Source organism: Bubalus kerabau, chromosome 3 (assembly GCF_029407905.1).
Source record: "Bubalus kerabau isolate K-KA32 ecotype Philippines breed swamp buffalo chromosome 3, PCC_UOA_SB_1v2, whole genome shotgun sequence".
In the NCBI taxonomy this organism is placed as follows: Eukaryota; Metazoa; Chordata; class Mammalia; order Artiodactyla; family Bovidae; genus Bubalus; species Bubalus kerabau.
In genome coordinates this window covers 36658069-36673966 of record NC_073626.1, presented here as the reverse complement: position 1 = coordinate 36673966, position 15898 = coordinate 36658069, and the positions used below count along the sequence as shown (strand labels likewise).

Sequence of the window (15898 nt, the reverse complement as noted above, 5' to 3'; positions counted from 1 at the left end):
AACTCCGGGCATCCATCAGTCTGTTAATTGCACTAATTAGAGATCGCGGAGGTGTTAATTGGAAAACCCTGGTATTGTGCCTGTTTGGGGAAGAAAACGTCAATAAAAATTAATTGATGAGTTCGCAGGGCGGGCGGCGCGGGTTCGCGGCGAGGCATAGGGTGTCATGGCAATCGCTCAGATTAAGCGATTGTTAATTAAAAAGCTACGGTAATTAATACTCCGTACACCATATGGGCCCGCGGAAAAGGCACAAAAGGTTTCTCTGCGTGTGGGGCTCCCTGTTCCTTTTCCTCTCCCCCCCCAGAAAGCATCCTAACCTTTGGGTCCTCCCTTTGGCCCCAAGGTGGGTAGAACTCGTCACTTCCGGCCAGGGAGGGGACAGAGGCGGGCCCGGCGCGTTCCAAGCCGGTCCGTGCTGCGAGCCCGCGTCCTTCGAAGGGCCAGGAGCCTCAGGGGAGGTGGGAGAGCCCCCAGCGGCCCCGCAGACGCCCCCAGAGCGGAAGAGGCGGTTGCGGCTTTGACCCTGCTTCCTTCCTTCCTTCCTTAACTGGCCAGAAGCTCTCAGGTGCCCTGGCGCCCCAGGGGAGCCCTGAGAGACCAGAAACCAGGACCTGCCCAAGGGTAGGACCAGCACCCCACGGAGAAATCCTGGAGCACAGGGGATGACTCCGCGCTGCCTCCAGCTTGCGGCAGGGGAGGGTTCAGGGAAGGCTGGGTTGGCCATGACCGAATCAATTTTAGGGAATCCTAGAAAGATCTTGTTCCCTCTCCTTACATGTCCATTTGAAGGGAAAAAAAGCAACCAGTGACTGGCCCAAGGTCACCCAGCTGGCCCTTGAAACCAGATGGTCTCCTTCCCAGAGCGCCTCTTGGCTCCTGCAGGTGGTCAGTCAGGAGCTCTTTGCTGAGGACAGGGGTGCCCAGGGCTGGAGCTGGCTTGGCAGAGGGGGGAGTGTGTGGAAAGAGGCAGAGGAGTGGGAGTGAACGGAGGAGGGGGCTCTTGGAGGGGGCCCCCTCAGTAACACAGCAGGCAGCCCAAGTTTCCACTGGGAATTTTGAGGCCTGCATTTCCCTTTGGGAAAGGGACAGCTTTGATTCAAATGGACCCTCCGTGTCTCTCAGCTGCCACTAGAACTTGGTGGTTTCTTATCCACACACTGGGGAGTTTTATTCCTGGAGCTTCCAAGTCCGAAGAGACCTTCAGGACCACCTCGCCACACAGAGACAGGGAAACGGAGGTGTAGAGGAGGAAGGGAAAGGATTCATAGCTGCTTGTGACTGAGCTCAGGCGCCCTGACACTCAGGCCCCTGTCTCCTCCAGCCAGAGTCCAGGTTCCCATGGACACTGGCTTTCTCCCCTATCCTTATGGGAACCAGGCACTGATATCAAGGCCTGCCTCCAGCACCCCACCCCAGCCACCCCACCCCTACCTGGCTGGGCCCCAGGCACTCAGAACCTGCTCACCCACAGTGCAGGGAACACCCCAGTGCTGTTACATCATCCAGCAGAGAGACAGGCATGAGGCTGCCCTCTGCCCATGTGCTTCCCCTCGGGAGGGCAGGTGTCTTAGGGCAGAGGTGAGGGTGTGGAGATTCCTGGGAGCACCCACCTGCAGGTTTGGGTTCCTGATGGTGGGCGGGCAGGAGCCTGGAAGGAGTTGAAGGCCCGGGGGAGGGGGCAGAGCAGAGTGCCACGTGGGAATTAATGCCATTCATACACCCTGCGGAAATGACTTTTCAAATGCATATAATCTCAAGCATGCAAATGAGAGGCTTGCTTCACCCTGTTTAATATGAATGATCGGCGCTTGAATAGCTATTATTACACGCCACATTGCAGCAATTATGTTGTTCGCTGGGTGTCGCTCTATATACCCCCCCCCAATAAAAAAGAAAAGAAGAGGACACTTCTGTTTGCATCCTCCTTCCTTTTTTCTCCTTTTCTCCAAACTTGCTGTCTGATCAACTTTATGGTGTGTGTGAGTGTGGGAAGAGGGGCACTCTGTCTTACCCCAAGGAAGAAACTGCTGGATTCTCTCTCCTTTCTCCTGTGCACACACACACATACCCCTAGGGCTCTGGTCTTTGTCCCCAGGGGCCCAGGAGTTCTCAGATCTCAGGGCAGCTAGACTTGGAATGAGGGCCAGGGTCAGGCCGAGGGAGAGCAGAGCGGCCCTGCTGTCTCCCCCTCCCCCTTGGGTAGCAGCAGGGGTGCCCAGGCCTGAGTGCAGGAAGGTGCTCTGTAGGCTGCTGGGGGGAATTGAAGTGGGTGGTTGTGGGGAGGGGGCTGGAGCCCTGTGCTCTGGTGGGTGGAGGATGGTGTCCATGCCATCCATCATTTGGCAGCCACTGGCCCCCGGGCTGACACGGCCATTAAGGCCTGAGACCGAGTGCTCAATCTCTTCCAAACCATCACCCCCAACCTTGCCCTTGCCCCCGGCCCAACTCCTCTCAGAACCCAGGATTGGGAGCCGCAGCTGGGTTGGGGGGTGGGTTGTAAAAAGCCCTTGGGAACACGCAGAGAAAAAGGGACACTCCAGCAGCGCAGGGTCACCCAGGAGGCCGCACAGGTAGTCACAAGGGCAAGTGTGATGTGGCACACGTGGACTAGTGGCCGTCCCATGGGCCCTCAGCAGTGCTCTATCCCCCCAGATCCCCCCATACCCTCACTGTCCTTCCCATTCTTCTGACAGTGGGGACAAAAACAGCAAGGGGCTCAGTAGGGTGACGGGAAAGAATTCTTCCAGAGTGAAAGAGAATTTGGGAGCTGCCTCTTTGGAGAAGAAAATAAGGCAGTAAGTCTCTTCCAGCCATTGGTCTATTAAGGCACACCCGCACCCGGTTATTGGGTCAGGGACTCCATGTGTCTGTGGGGTCTGCAAAGGCCAAAAAGGAATCAAGAAGGGGAGGAAAGATCACCGACTGGCTTCCATCCCTTGATCGCTGTGTGATCTGGGCCAAGTCTTCGACCTCTCCGAGCCCAGGGCCTTCACCCTTACAAATAGAGGGCAGGTGAAAAAGGGACCAATCATTTGTTGGACCTTAACTCTGCAGGTGATTTGTGTGTGCTGGTTTATTTACTCCTCACAGGACTCTAAGGCTGGGAGAAATTCCTTCTACAGACAAAGAAACTGAGATTTAGGGAGGTTAAGACTCCTGTCAGAGATCAGTAGTGGGTACCAACTGTGTCTTGTTGGCTGAAATCAGTGTTCCTCTCAAGGGACTGTGGCTTTGGCAATAGCTGGAGACCCCAGCCTTTGAGAACAGCTCTGCCCACTGAAGCCCCCCATCTGCTTCGGTCTGTGTAACGGGTATCTGAGCTAGTGCACCCTCCATGAGATACAGAAGGAACCGCAGGCCCCCTCCTCGCTGGCCTTGACCATCCCAGTCATACCCTCTTGTCCTTCTGAGCATGTTTTTGCCACTGCTTGAGAGGCAATTTGGGGACATGGGGGAGAAGACACAGGATTCAGGCCTTGGCTCGGCCTTGGGTAAATCTCCTGACGCTCTGGACCCTTGGTTTCCCATCTGTAAAATCAGAACGAAAGGAACGGTCTCCCACAATTCTTGTGAGAAGGGGTCCGGGTGCCTGTAGAGACAGTAAACACTGAGAATCAGCTTTGGGCCAGGCGCTGGGCTGAGGGCCTTAGAATGGAAGGTCAGGGATGCTGGACCACCGGCTGCCCCCCGTCCCAGGGCACAGCTCCAGGCCCAGCTGAGGGACTGGCATCCAGTAGTGGAAGCTGGGCAGACGGCAGCTGCCTGTGCTGCAGCCGGGAAAGGAGGCCCTGCCCTTGGGGAGCTCCAGGTCTGGGGGGAAATAAACACAACGGCCATCACAGGTGTTGAGGGGAGGCAATATGGTGGCTCCCAGTGAATACCTCACCTGCTTTTAAGTCCTTGCAGACCCTGGCTCTGCCTTACATGCTAGCCTGGAGGGAGAGGCCTGAACTGGTTTGGGGGTGGGGCGTCGCCCCCTCGAGGAAATATGGGGCAATGGGGGCGCCTCAGCTACAGGCTGGAGCTGCCCTCGCCTGGGCCTGGGGGGAGGGTGACATTAGGAGGGTCTGCGCCCCAGCAGGGTTCCCAGGGTCGACCTCCAGGAAGTTGAGAGGGAGAACCCGCCCCAGGACTCGGTGGGGCTGTGTTGTTTGGGGACGGGGGTGTTGGGGGCATCCCTTGCGGGCCCGCAGTCAGGCCTTCGCGCCTCAGCCCCTCCCCCACGTCTCTCCTCCTTCTCCAGGTCCCGCTAGAGCGACATGATGGTGGAATCCGCCTCGGAGACAATCAGGTCAGCTCCGTCTGGTCAGAACGGCGTGGGCAGCCTCTCCGGGCAGGCCGATGGCGGCGGCGGCGGCAGTAACGGCGGCGGGGCTGCGGGCCCTGCCGCAGGCGGTGCGGGCAGGGACTCGGCAGTGGGCGCAGACAGCAACGGCGAGATGAGTCCCGCAGAGCTCCTGCACTTCCAGCAGCAACAGGTAGGAGCCGGCACGCCTCCCCAGCCACCTGGGAGGGATGCCGGACCCCTGCTCCTACATCCTGGCTCCCCGGGGGCCTCCGCTCCGAGTCTAGCTGCCTTACCTTAACATTCTTGAGAAGGTCCAACCAGCAGGGATCACCCTCAGCTCCCCCCCTCCTCTAGTGATCACTAAGGCCAGGGGAGAGCAGCCCTTCCAGAAAGGGTGGTGTGGCTGGGGGCCCTGAGATCTCCGGCCTTAGGCTCAGAAATGCCCACAAGGGCAGACAGATGGCTGGGCAGCAGGCTCGAGGGGGGTGCATCTTGGGCAGGCGGGCACCTGGGCTCTCCTCCTGCACTCTGGCTAAGTTAACAGGGTTGGGGGAGGGAGACCCTGCTCTGGGTGTCTCCTCTGTGGCCTAGGGGTCTCTGCACACATTGGTAGCTTTACTTTGTTTGTATTGTAATGCATTCCCCACCTGCACCTCTGCCTCGGGCCCCTGATCCAAGCTGTGAGTCAACTCACAGGCACCAGGGGTCAGCGCACCTGGGAGGAGTTCACGAGCAGCAGGCAGAGGCAGGCCTCCAGGTCTAGTGCCTGGACTGGAAACTTCTGTCTGCATCCTCCTCCCTCTTCCCCCTTCATCATTCCCACCCTAAACTGCAGAGTTCAGGAGTCCAAGACCAGCCTCTGAGGATCAGGAGGCCTTAGGGTGGGGAGCCTGGTTGGGTTATGACAGAGCAGGGGCCCCAGTTCCCAGCCCCACCCGGGAAAAAGGGAAAATCACGCTTGACAAGTTCAGGAGAACCAGCCCAGCCAGCCCTGGCCTTGGGATGCTCCTTTTCTTATTTGACTTAGCTTCTCAAATCACTGCTGGTGGCATTACCCCGGGGGGGCGGTCCTGCACGTGCCTCCCTGCCTGTGTCCCTCCCTGCCCTGTGTGCACAGGTGTGTGCTCCATCATCTCTTGCTCTCCCCCAGGTTTGCCCTGAGGCTCCTTCTCCCACTTCATAGCCCCTAAGGGGCCCTTTCCCACCACACTTGAAGCCAGAGGTCAGATTGGAAGCAGCACTGTCTGAAGGCCGACTCTCGAGCTGGTTAGCCAGGACTGAAGCTGGAAATGAACAAACCCAGGTTCTGTCTCCACCTCTCCTTCCCGGCAGTCCATCTGGGCCAGTCCTGGGCTTCCCTGAGCCTTGGCCTCTTGGCACCTGAAGCACAGGGACTGTTAGGATCAGATGCAGTTTGGGTGTGAAATCCTTCCCCCCAGTGACTGATCCATACGGGTGTGAACAGAATTGAGGACTTTAAAAATCCCTTCCTCTTGCACACAGTGGAAACTTGAGCAGAAAAGGCCTGTCTCCTTTCTCCAGGGAGATGGTCCTTGGGAGTTCGCTGGCATCTCCCAAGCTTGCCTAAGTAGGTTCCCTGGGGAAGAGACCCACAGAGTCTGTACCATCTATGGGGGACAGAAGGTCAAAGGGCAGAACCCTACCCTTTATCAAAACAATAACAGGTTTACACCAGGACGGAGATCTCCAAGGCCATCCATTCTGTATGGGTGAAAACTTCTCCTCTCGCACCTCTAGGCAGACAGAGCTATGAAAATTTGTGAAAGTGGAGGGAAGGCTGGGGGAAAGTTTCTTTTAAAAAATTATTTAAAGAGAAGACTGAGCACCAGTGAGCAGGATAAGCGGGTAGAGGTGTGGGGTGGGGAGAGACGGGACTGTCTGTACTGATCAGGTTTCTGTGTTCTGCGTTGCAGTCAGGCCGTGTTTTACCATCTATATTCCACGTTCCAGTTATCCCTGTTTGTTTTGGTGAATATCCCAAAGTCCTGGAAAATCCTATATCTGTTTCACAAATAAACTGGGGTGGAGATTTGGAGGCAGGCGGAGGGAGGGCTGGTTTATCCATTTGCGCTCACTACGGGCGTAGTGCCTAGGGCCAAGGAAAATATTTGAGACTTAAAAAAGGTTTTCTTGGCTCCAAACTATGAAAAGAACCCTGCAAAATTAAAATTATAAAATTGTCAATTAAAAGGAAACACTCTGTGGGCCATCCTTCTGCCTCCAATATATGAGTGAAGCTTTGGGGAGGGGAGCTTCAGGGTAACGATTTTTGGTTACCCCCTCCCCCCCAACACATGTCTCTGACTCTTTGTTGGGAGAGTGAATGGAGGAAGAGGGCTGGGCCCAGCAAGTGCCTGCTCCCTCTCAACCCCAATCAGGAAGTCCTTGGAGGACAAACAAAAACTCTGTGCCTCTGTTTGATGCTTTGGGACTTTAATCCCCTTACCTTTGTGTTGTTGTTTGTGGGAAGTTTGTGTTGTTGTTATTCCCACATCACGGATAAGGGGGCAGCCAGAGGCCCCACTGACCTGTCCAGGTGCCAGGGATGTAGATCTCGGTTCTCCCGGCTCCTAGTGTTTCCTCGTGCAGGGCTCAGCTCCTACCACACTTCTCAGTCCCCAAGGCAGCAAGGCCTGGCGCCTACTAGGTGCTAAATAAACCACTGTTGGTGACTGAATGAGAGCTCTCCACTCTCAGGCTAAAAGCGCTCTTAAAACAAACCAACAAAAAGCAGTGCTGGCCGCCGGCTCTAAGTGGCCACTCCAGAGGCTGTGAGTGGGTCTGCGGGTGGCGCCCTGGTCCCTCCTCCTTGTGCCCCCGTGGCTCCTCTTCCTCTGTCCGTCTGTCCATCTGTCGGTTGGTCCCTGCCCCTCTGCTGTGGATAAACAAGCCCTGGAAATGCAGTCTTGGCCTTTGCGAGTAATGAGTTGACAAAGGAGAGAGAGAGAGAAACAGGGCGAGTCAGAAGTCAGGCTGGTGACAGGACTTCAGGCCGAAACAAACAGTGCTGAAGAGGGCAGCCACGTCACTCTGGAACAAGAGCCGGCGCCGGTTTCCATGCAACAGCAGGCCGAGAGCTTGTTTAAACAGAGGCGGCCAGGGGGTGGGGTGGGGGGCAGGGCTGGGCTGCCCGGCCCTGTCTGACTGGAGAGAGGGTCCCCGTCTGGTCTGGCTGCCCTGCCTCGGTCCAGCAGCCAAGGCCCCAGCTTCCTGCTCCCTCCTCCCAGCCCCATTTCGGTGAGTGACAGAGCCACACTGCCTCCACTCTGTCCTTGGGGCTTTCACCTGGTCTCCAGTCTCCTGGTGAATCTCCCCTGAGAAGAAGGCAGGGGGAGGACGGTGAGCCTTGGAGCACACATTCACTCAGCAAACATGCATGGAAGCTCGTTTTGCACCCAGCACCCTGCTGGCCTGCTGGGGTTAGTGATCCTGTTAGAGATGCCTTGAACCCAACAGGCGTGCCAGCTGCCCATCAACCCCTGCCTTCCTTCACCAAGCCAAAGTCTCCTTTGGCCCATATTTCCTCTCTAGGATGGCATTTTTTCTTTGAAGGTTGCCCTTGCATTTTCTCCTAATCTGACTTCACCTGTATGAACACGTTCCTGGTGTGTAGGGCTTTCCCGGGGGTCTCCACAAATATCCTTTGGGCTCTCCAATGGGGGCACAACCAGAGCTGAGAGAAGTATGTGGCAGCTCTAGGGAAGTGAGGTGGAGGGCCTGGGGAGGTTTCGGGGGCCAGGCTGGATGCTCGCTGGACTTGGGGCCAGGAGGACTGGGCCAGGCGGGCGGCGGGCGGGGGGGCGGGCAGCGGGCAGAGCGGCTGGGCTGAAAGGCGTCCGGGGCCTCCAGATCCGCCACTCCTATTGTCCTCTGGTTGCGGGGGTGACAGGTCAGCAAGGGTCACAGGAGGGTTGCCTAGCGTCTGGGAACTCCCACTGCAGTTGCTGTGGCAACCGGGGCCAAATCCCACCCTGTTCACATCCTGTGAGGAGATTCAGAATGGTTGGGGGGCTCTGCACATTAATGGGCTTTTACCTCAGCCCCCTCCATAGAGACGGGGGGTGGGCAGTGTCAGGGAGTTGGGGGAAGGAAGAATGGAAGAGATTTTCCTTTCCCTCCCCCATCTGGCTCTCGTGGCCCCAGCTCCTGGGGATGGGGTGGAAAAGGGGGAGTCTTCGGAGGTGCGTTAGCACAGACACCTCACACGCGCTGACAGCAGTTGCCTTTCGTCTGCAGGTCTGGGGCCCATTTCTTCAAGTCTTCGCTCCCGCCCCAGATCCCGTTCTTTCATCTCCGGTCCCACACCCTCCAGACTCCCCTTCTCTTTCTGTAGAATGAGTCCTTTCCCAGGAGGTGCTGGGGGCCCCGAAGGGAGAGTCAGGGCCCACACTCCTCAGAGGGGAGACTTAGAAAGTTCACGCGGGGGAGGTCCCAGACTTGCCGACAGCTGCAGGGAGTGTTAGAAGCTCCCTGCGTCCCTCCTGCCTGGGAACAGGGGGCAAGTGGGAGGTGGGGCAGGTAGTAAGGTGACAGGCAGGGTCCTGAGAGGGCCAAATTCCCCTTCTCATACCCCTCCTGGGTGACTAAGCCAAAGGCCCCCCTGTTTTGCATGTCTGCGTCCTAGTCCAACAGGAAAGGAAGTTTCCCTAAGAGGGGAGAGAAAGGTAGAGGAGGGGTGTCCCCAGGCCCCTGCTTCCTTGGGACTAGGAAGGAGCCTGCCCACTGTACCCCCAGGCTTCCCTTCTGCTGTGGAATTCTGAGACCCCCCTCTTCCCATCCCCCGGCCTCTTTCATCTCCCTTTTACACCAGAGTTCTTGTCCTTACTGATAACAAGTTTGGGGACAGTGGGGAGAATTGAGGGGGAAGAAGGTGAGTGTTTCCTCTTCTAAGGGTGAAGGACTGAAGCCAGGTGGGCACATCCCAGGACCCCCTCTCAGTGGGTCAGCTAGGTGTTCTCCTGCGGGAGCCCCAGTGGGAGTCGGTGGGGAGGGAACCATATGCCCCGCACAGCCCCCACTCCAAACCCCACTCTTAGAGCCCCTGCGAGGTGGCTAGTGTGAGGGCAGTGGCTGGGTTCACGGCAGCCCTGAACCCAGACCTGGGAGCAGACCCGCTTCCAGAGAACTCCAGTTACTGGGACATGTCTGGGAGGGGAAGCGCCACCACCCCGCCACCCTCAGCCCTCAGTGCTTCAGTTTCTTCCAGATGCCACTGTTGGACCTTCCTGGGGAGCTGGTTTTGGCCCCGAGAGGCTGCACCCATGCCGCTGGGGCAAGAATGGAGGGGAGGGCCGGCTTCTAGGGAGGGCCTTGCCCTTCTGGGCCCTGGTGGGTTCTTTTGTTAATCATCTTCCTTGGAGGGGTCATATTCTCAACACACTTGTTGGGGAAGGGGTCCTAAAACTGGGCTGAGTGTCTCCCACCCACGTGGGCCTGCCTGTATCTGTGCGTTGCTGGTTTTCATTTTAATGGTTCTAATTTGAGAATGTGCCGATGTCATTTTTACGAGGTTGGTGTAAAAAAAATTTACAGCCTTCCCCAAAAAGCTTTTTTTTTTCTTTCCAAGGGAAAAAGGTGTAGAATCACTTCGGGGGTTTTATGGTCTCCTCTTCCCCCATCCTCCATGCCCCTCCTTCTCTGCGTAATTTCATTTTTATGTCTCTTTGCTGGAGGACAAAGCCTGGCTGGTAGAGAGCCTGGATCCCCCCAGGTCAGCACCCTTGGTGGTTGGGACCCCTGACCTCTGAACCTTCTCCCTGTCCTCTTTCCCTCCACACTCTGGTCCCAGAGGACTTGTATTTCAAGGAGTAGACAGAGGTTTCCTGTACCAGTCAACAAGTACTTATTAGGTACCTACTGTTTACTAGCAGTGGGTTAGATATCTGCTCTCAGAGATTATATCCGTTCTTGCTTAAAATTCTCCAGCAATTTTTCCTCAAATATAGAATGCAATAAAAAAACCAGCATCCCTGTGATCTGGCTGCTGCTCATTCCTGAGACTTCCTCAGAAGCTTGGCCATACTGGCCTTTTTGGTTCATAGCGCTCCAGCCTTACGCCTGCTTCTGGACTCTTGCACCAGCTCCTTCCAGTCATATATCCCTCCCCTGAAAGAGTAGCCCCCTCATCCTCAGTGTGTCCTAGGAGGGATCCTCCCTGGCGTACAACCTAAGTAACCATCCCGCCGTCCTGCACGACATGGCCACCATCTCACAGCTCGCTTCACTGTGTTGTAGCGTCTGTCTCATTCGATTAGGATGTGAGCCCGGGTAAAGCAAACACACCGTGTCCCCAGTGTCTAGGACAGTGTGAGTGCCCTGCGGGACTTCATAAACACTCCCTGAATCATGGATAAAGGAATCAAAAGTCGTATTCCAGGGGGACGGGTGATCAGGTGATAGGCCTTCCTGGGAGGGCTTTTCAGGTTTGGGGTGGGCTGGCCCCCTAAACACCCTTCTAGGGCCCCTTCCTCTAAATCTAGCCAGCTTTCAGTTGAAACTATCCAGACAGTTGAGATCCCAATTTTGCCAAAATTAGCTAGATGCAAACAAAAGTTTCAGTTTTGTTTATTTTGGCTGCCCTTCGCCACCATTGGAATTAAACCAGAGTTTTAATTCCTGGGGGTCCTCCATCCTGCCTGCCCACCTCCTGGCCGCTCTTCCCTGTTCACAGCCCATGTCAGGCCCAGGGGATTCAGGTTCTGCTTCAGCTGCTGTATGACTCTGGGCACTTCACTGCCCATCTCTGAATTTCCATTTCCTTATCGATAAAGTGAACTACATCAGTGTTTTGCAGATATTTTTGCTGGAATCTGTCGTAAGAAATACCTTTTGTTTGGAGCAGCAGCACAGCTTCATGAAACAATGCTTATGCTTATGTATTAACTCTGATATTTTCATGTGTGTGTGTATTTTTTCCTTTTTTTTGACCTTCTCAATTGATATTCTATGACCCACCATTAGATCATGGCCAGGTCAGCAATTTGGAAAACACCAGACTAGATAACCCTTTAACCCTCCAGCTCACCAGGTCTGTGATCTGTCTGATTCTGCTCCTCTGTTCTCAAAGTTCAGTCCTTCAAGCTTGTCTTCCTGAGCACCACATCCTCACACACACATGCACACGCACACAGCAAGGCTGCGATCCCAACACAGACCTGGAATCCTTTAGCTTGGAGAAAGAACTGGTAAACATCCCTGCACCTGACCTCCGCACAGAGGTCACTGGTCCTTCCCTGAATTCTCCCAGACAGAAATGAGGGTGTGGTCTCATCCCATAGAGGAGAGACCCTTCTGCCCCAGGACTTGTTTTTATTTTCCTAGCAGCTCCCTGTTGCCTTCCAAGCACTAGCTTCATTCCTCTCCATCCGCGCAGCCCTCCCTGGATGCCATCCGTTATAAACCATTTGTTCCTAATTGTGGAGATCCTGCTAATGACTTCTGAATGGGCAGTGGGGGGAGGAGAGTTCGGCTTCATTAGCGAGACTGAGTTCTTAGGCTTGAGGGGGAGTGGGGGTGGGTGTAGATGGAAGAGGGGTTGGTTCACAAGTCCTTCTGGTGGCAGTGGGCAAATGATCAGGAGCTGCCTGGGAAGGTGAAAGATTAGTCACCATCCCAGGAGTTAACGTCCATCCAGGACCTGCTGGGTGCCACGCTGCTGAGTACTCCATGTACACTGTCTCATGTATTCACAACAAACCTCTGAGCAGACTACAGGTTTATTCCCATTTTACAGAGGAAGAAACTGAGGCTCAGAGCAGGATTTAGCCAAGGTCATTCAGTAGATGGGGGAGCCAGGATTTAGATCCAGATGCCTTTGACCAGGGTTCAGGCACTGAAAGGACCAGTGCTGCCTTCTTGAGAGGAAAACTACACCTCACTTCCCAAACCACAGAGCTGGGCATTTGGTTTTCAGTCTGAGGGGTGGAGGGAGAGGGAAAATAAGCTTGAAAAGGCCAACTGGTTCCCAATTTCCTGTTGCTCCCCGAGCCCTCCATGCCTTCTCCCTGGTAGGATTTCCCCCCACCCCCCTCCGGCTGTACCACGTGGCTTGTGAGATCTTAGTTCCCAGTCCCAGAATCAAACCCTTGCCCCCCTGCAGTGGAAACACAGAGTCTTAATCATTGGACCTCCGGGGAATTTCCAACCCTGATGGGATCCTAAATGCCTCTTTCCACCAAAAGCTGTATCTGGGTATCTCCGGCCTGCAGGGAGGGGGAACTGAGCCCACTTTCCTCCCGGGGAGATTCTTTTTTTGGTCTTTCCCCCATTTCATCCAGCTGTACCTCCCCTTCACGTCTAGACAGCTGCAAGCTCCCAAGACTTCAGGGAAGGCACATTTGTAGGCCTCACCAGACTGTGCATGAGATCACGATGATCCCTCCATGGGGTAGAGGGGGGCTGGGCAGTCAGCGGTGTCTGAACTCCACTTCCTAGCTATGGGACCTTGGGCCTCAATTTCCTTGTCTGTCAAATGAAGCCAGTGACACCTGCCCTGTCTAGCTCGAGGTTGGGAAGCTTCACCTAAATGTAGAAGTGCTTTGAAAACCGCCAGGCCCTGTTCACATGCTGGCTCCTGAGCTCTGTGTCAGCCTGGGCCTGCCTTCCCTGTTCAGCCTAGACTCAAGTGCATTTCACAAGGGTGTCTGCCAGGTGCTGGTGGCCGGGGCAGGAACCCACTGATCCATTTAACAATGTCTCTGTTTTCAAGGAGGCCAGGACCTGGTTGTCATCAGTGGAGAAAGTGGGGCTGCATCTGTCAAGGTTGGGGGGGAGGTGTCATTTCCCACGTATCTCAGAGGTGGGCAGTCTGCAGTGATGTATCAGGCCCTAGCTGAGGCAGGCAGGGTAGACTTAGGCCTGTAGTGCCAGGGTGGTGACTGTGAGTCGGATGGAGCTTTAGAAAGTCTCAGACCTACCTGATCCCATGGGTGACCACCCTGGGGGAGGACTTCCTGGGCCAACGGGCCTCACCTGGCCCGCCCTTCCTCCTGGAGCACCACCTCTGGATGGGGGTCTGGATGGGGGTGAGGATGAAGCAGCATCACAGTGCGCTAAGCATAAATGACCAGGACATCTGCGGAGGGGAGCTTGGGCCCCAAACCCCTGTCCACCCATCACCCACCCCTGGGCAGCTGTAGGTGGAACCAGGTCCCTTGTTGGGTCGAGTGTTGGGGCTGGGCTGTAAACAAAGTCCATGAAATGAGCATGTGCTGCCCACTGTGGCCTCCCCCATCTTCTCTGTCACCCCTCAATCTTCTCCAAGCCAGTAACGAGGCAAGTGGCCATGAAAGTGAATGAATGAGTAAAGGATGAATGTATGAAGTGCCTGGAGGAACAGCCCGTAGGCTCTCCAGCCTCTCTGCCTACTTACCCCCAACACAACTTGATTTTCTGTCCCTGGAAGTGGTTTCAAGGTCTCCAGACTCGCTGTCCATTTCTGTTGTCTGTGGGGTGGGAGTCGCTATGCTTTCTCCCTTCTCCCTTCACCGTCCTGGTGCAGTCCTGGTGAGCCTGCCCTTCCAGACTCCAGTCAGCCCATCGCCGCTTCAGCCTCCGACGTCTCATCACAGCCCTGGGACAGGGCCATGTTCTGTTTCTCGTTTCCCCAGCACCTAGCACGGTCCCGGGCACACCGGAAACTGGAAGGAGTGTGTGGGGAAGGCTGGGAGGTCAGAGGAGGTGACACGCTGGCCAGGCCTAGAACCTCACCTGGTCCCCTGTCACCTGGCCTAACAGGAGAAAAGCTCAGAGTGGTAGGAGTTGGGGAAGTGGAGGTGGGGGGGCGGTGCGGTGATGAGGGCCTGCCTCAGGGAGTTCTCACAGGAATGAGATTGTGAGGCCCTGTCATTTTTTCCCTGTAAGTCTTGTAATTTCATGCTCCGGGGGCCCACAAAGCAGGAGAGTGGGGAGTGAATTCAGCCCCCCAGGCCACTCCCCCCCACCAGGAGACTGCTCAGCGTGCCCCCCCCTCCCAACTTCCCCTGGAAATCCTTCCCATGTGGCTCCTCTGTTCCTACTAGAGATCTGGGGTGCATCTGACCACTCTGACCAGCATCCCCTCTGGGTCGCCTGGGCTGTCAGCTCCTGACCCCTGACCTTTCTACCCCATCTCTACCTTTGGAGGACATAGAGCATCTGTCTAGCTTGTGTCACTAGACCTGGGGGGGTCCCTAAAAATGAGGCACATAGAAGCAGAGCCCCTTCCTGATGACAACTCGGCCACCTTCCTTCCTCTCCCCACCCCACACCTCCTCCCACAGCCTCTCGGAGCCCTTGACTCAGGTCAGATTTCTACTTTCTGATGTGTGTCTTAAAGAGAAGCACCCCTGGGCCAGTTCTCCAGGCTGAGGTCTGCAGAAAGAAGGGCATGGGGGAGGTCTAGGATCTGAAGCGCTGGTGAGGGCCACACTAATCTGGACCCCAGTTCTTCCCAGGGACACATTCCCATAGGTAACACCACGGTGTGTTTAGATGCTGTCCTAAGGTGAACTAGATTTAAGCCTCTGGGAGGCTCAGCTGTTCAATGAAAGGGCTGCGAAGCGGGTGTGCCTTTACGCTTGGTACACAGTGGGCTCCCTGAGTGTTTTCAGTGGGGGCCGGGGGAAGTATGCATGCATCCATGCCCCCTCTTCCAGAGCCGCCTTGGTGGTGCTCAGCTTGCAGTGCGCATGGGAGTGGAAGTCCACTTGAGGGTAGACAAGGGTTTGTGTGGGCAGATGTGTGAGGGGGCCACAGGTGGGTTCATTTAATAGGTGTGCTGGGGAGAGGCTGGAGGAGCTGACAAAGAAGGAGGCGGAGAGATTCAGAAGGGAAAGGAGCGGATCCTGAGAATGCCAGCTGTGTGCCAAGCACTGGTCCTTTAACACCCGCATGCCCCGCGTGTTTCGGAACTGGGTGGTGGCCGAGGTTTGCAGAGCAGGAGGTCTAGATGCAAGGAGAGGGGATAACTTGCCCGCAATCACACCACAGGGGTGGTGGGGGTGGTGGCACAGCTGGACTTGACAACTCAGGTCTGCCTGATGCCAGAGCCTGCTGTCCATGACCTGGACACAACCACTCCGGGCCCTGAGGAGGTCTTTGAGGAACCTGGGGACAGACAGATTTTTTGCTTCTGGAATGTGGATTCAAAACTAGTCCTGTACCCCCTGCCTCTGCACCCCCTACTGACCTGGAGTGGGAGGGGGTGTGGGTGAGGGGCAGGGATGGAGGGCTTGGCAGACCTTACAGAGAACTTCCTGGGCCCTCCCTTCCTGCCAGACCTCTCCTACCCAACTTCCCACTCACTGCCCATCTGCCCACCTCCCCTACCCACTGACTGGCCAGAGATGCTCCTCTTGCAAACTCCATGCACTTCCCATTCCCATGATCCCATGATCCCACCACCTCAGAGTCCATCTTGGCCTCACTGATAGTTCACACTCCCTTCAGGATTTAGTTCAATTCCCCAAGTGCCATGATGTCCTGGGCCTACACCCCCCTGGACTCGTAAAGCCATGCAATGCTCGGACCTTCATCCACCGAACTGTGTGCTCTGACTTCAAGTGGATGATATTCCCATGAGCCCTCAGACTGACCACCTATCACCTA

At 55.9% G+C, this 15898-nt stretch overlaps 1 protein-coding gene across 6 annotated transcripts in view; it reads left to right on the top strand.

Moving 5' to 3' along the window:
• Positions 1–15898, top strand: part of FOXP4 (forkhead box P4) — a 53034-nt gene that overhangs the window by 13470 nt on the left and 23666 nt on the right. For all 6 annotated transcript variants that reach the window (XM_055571440.1, XM_055571436.1, XM_055571439.1 and 3 more), the window contains exon 2: positions 4247–4481. In XM_055571440.1, coding sequence (XP_055427415.1) covers positions 4263–4481 — 219 coding nt within the window. In that variant the 5' untranslated portion in view covers positions 4247–4262. The remainder of the gene's footprint in view (positions 1–4246; positions 4482–15898) is intronic.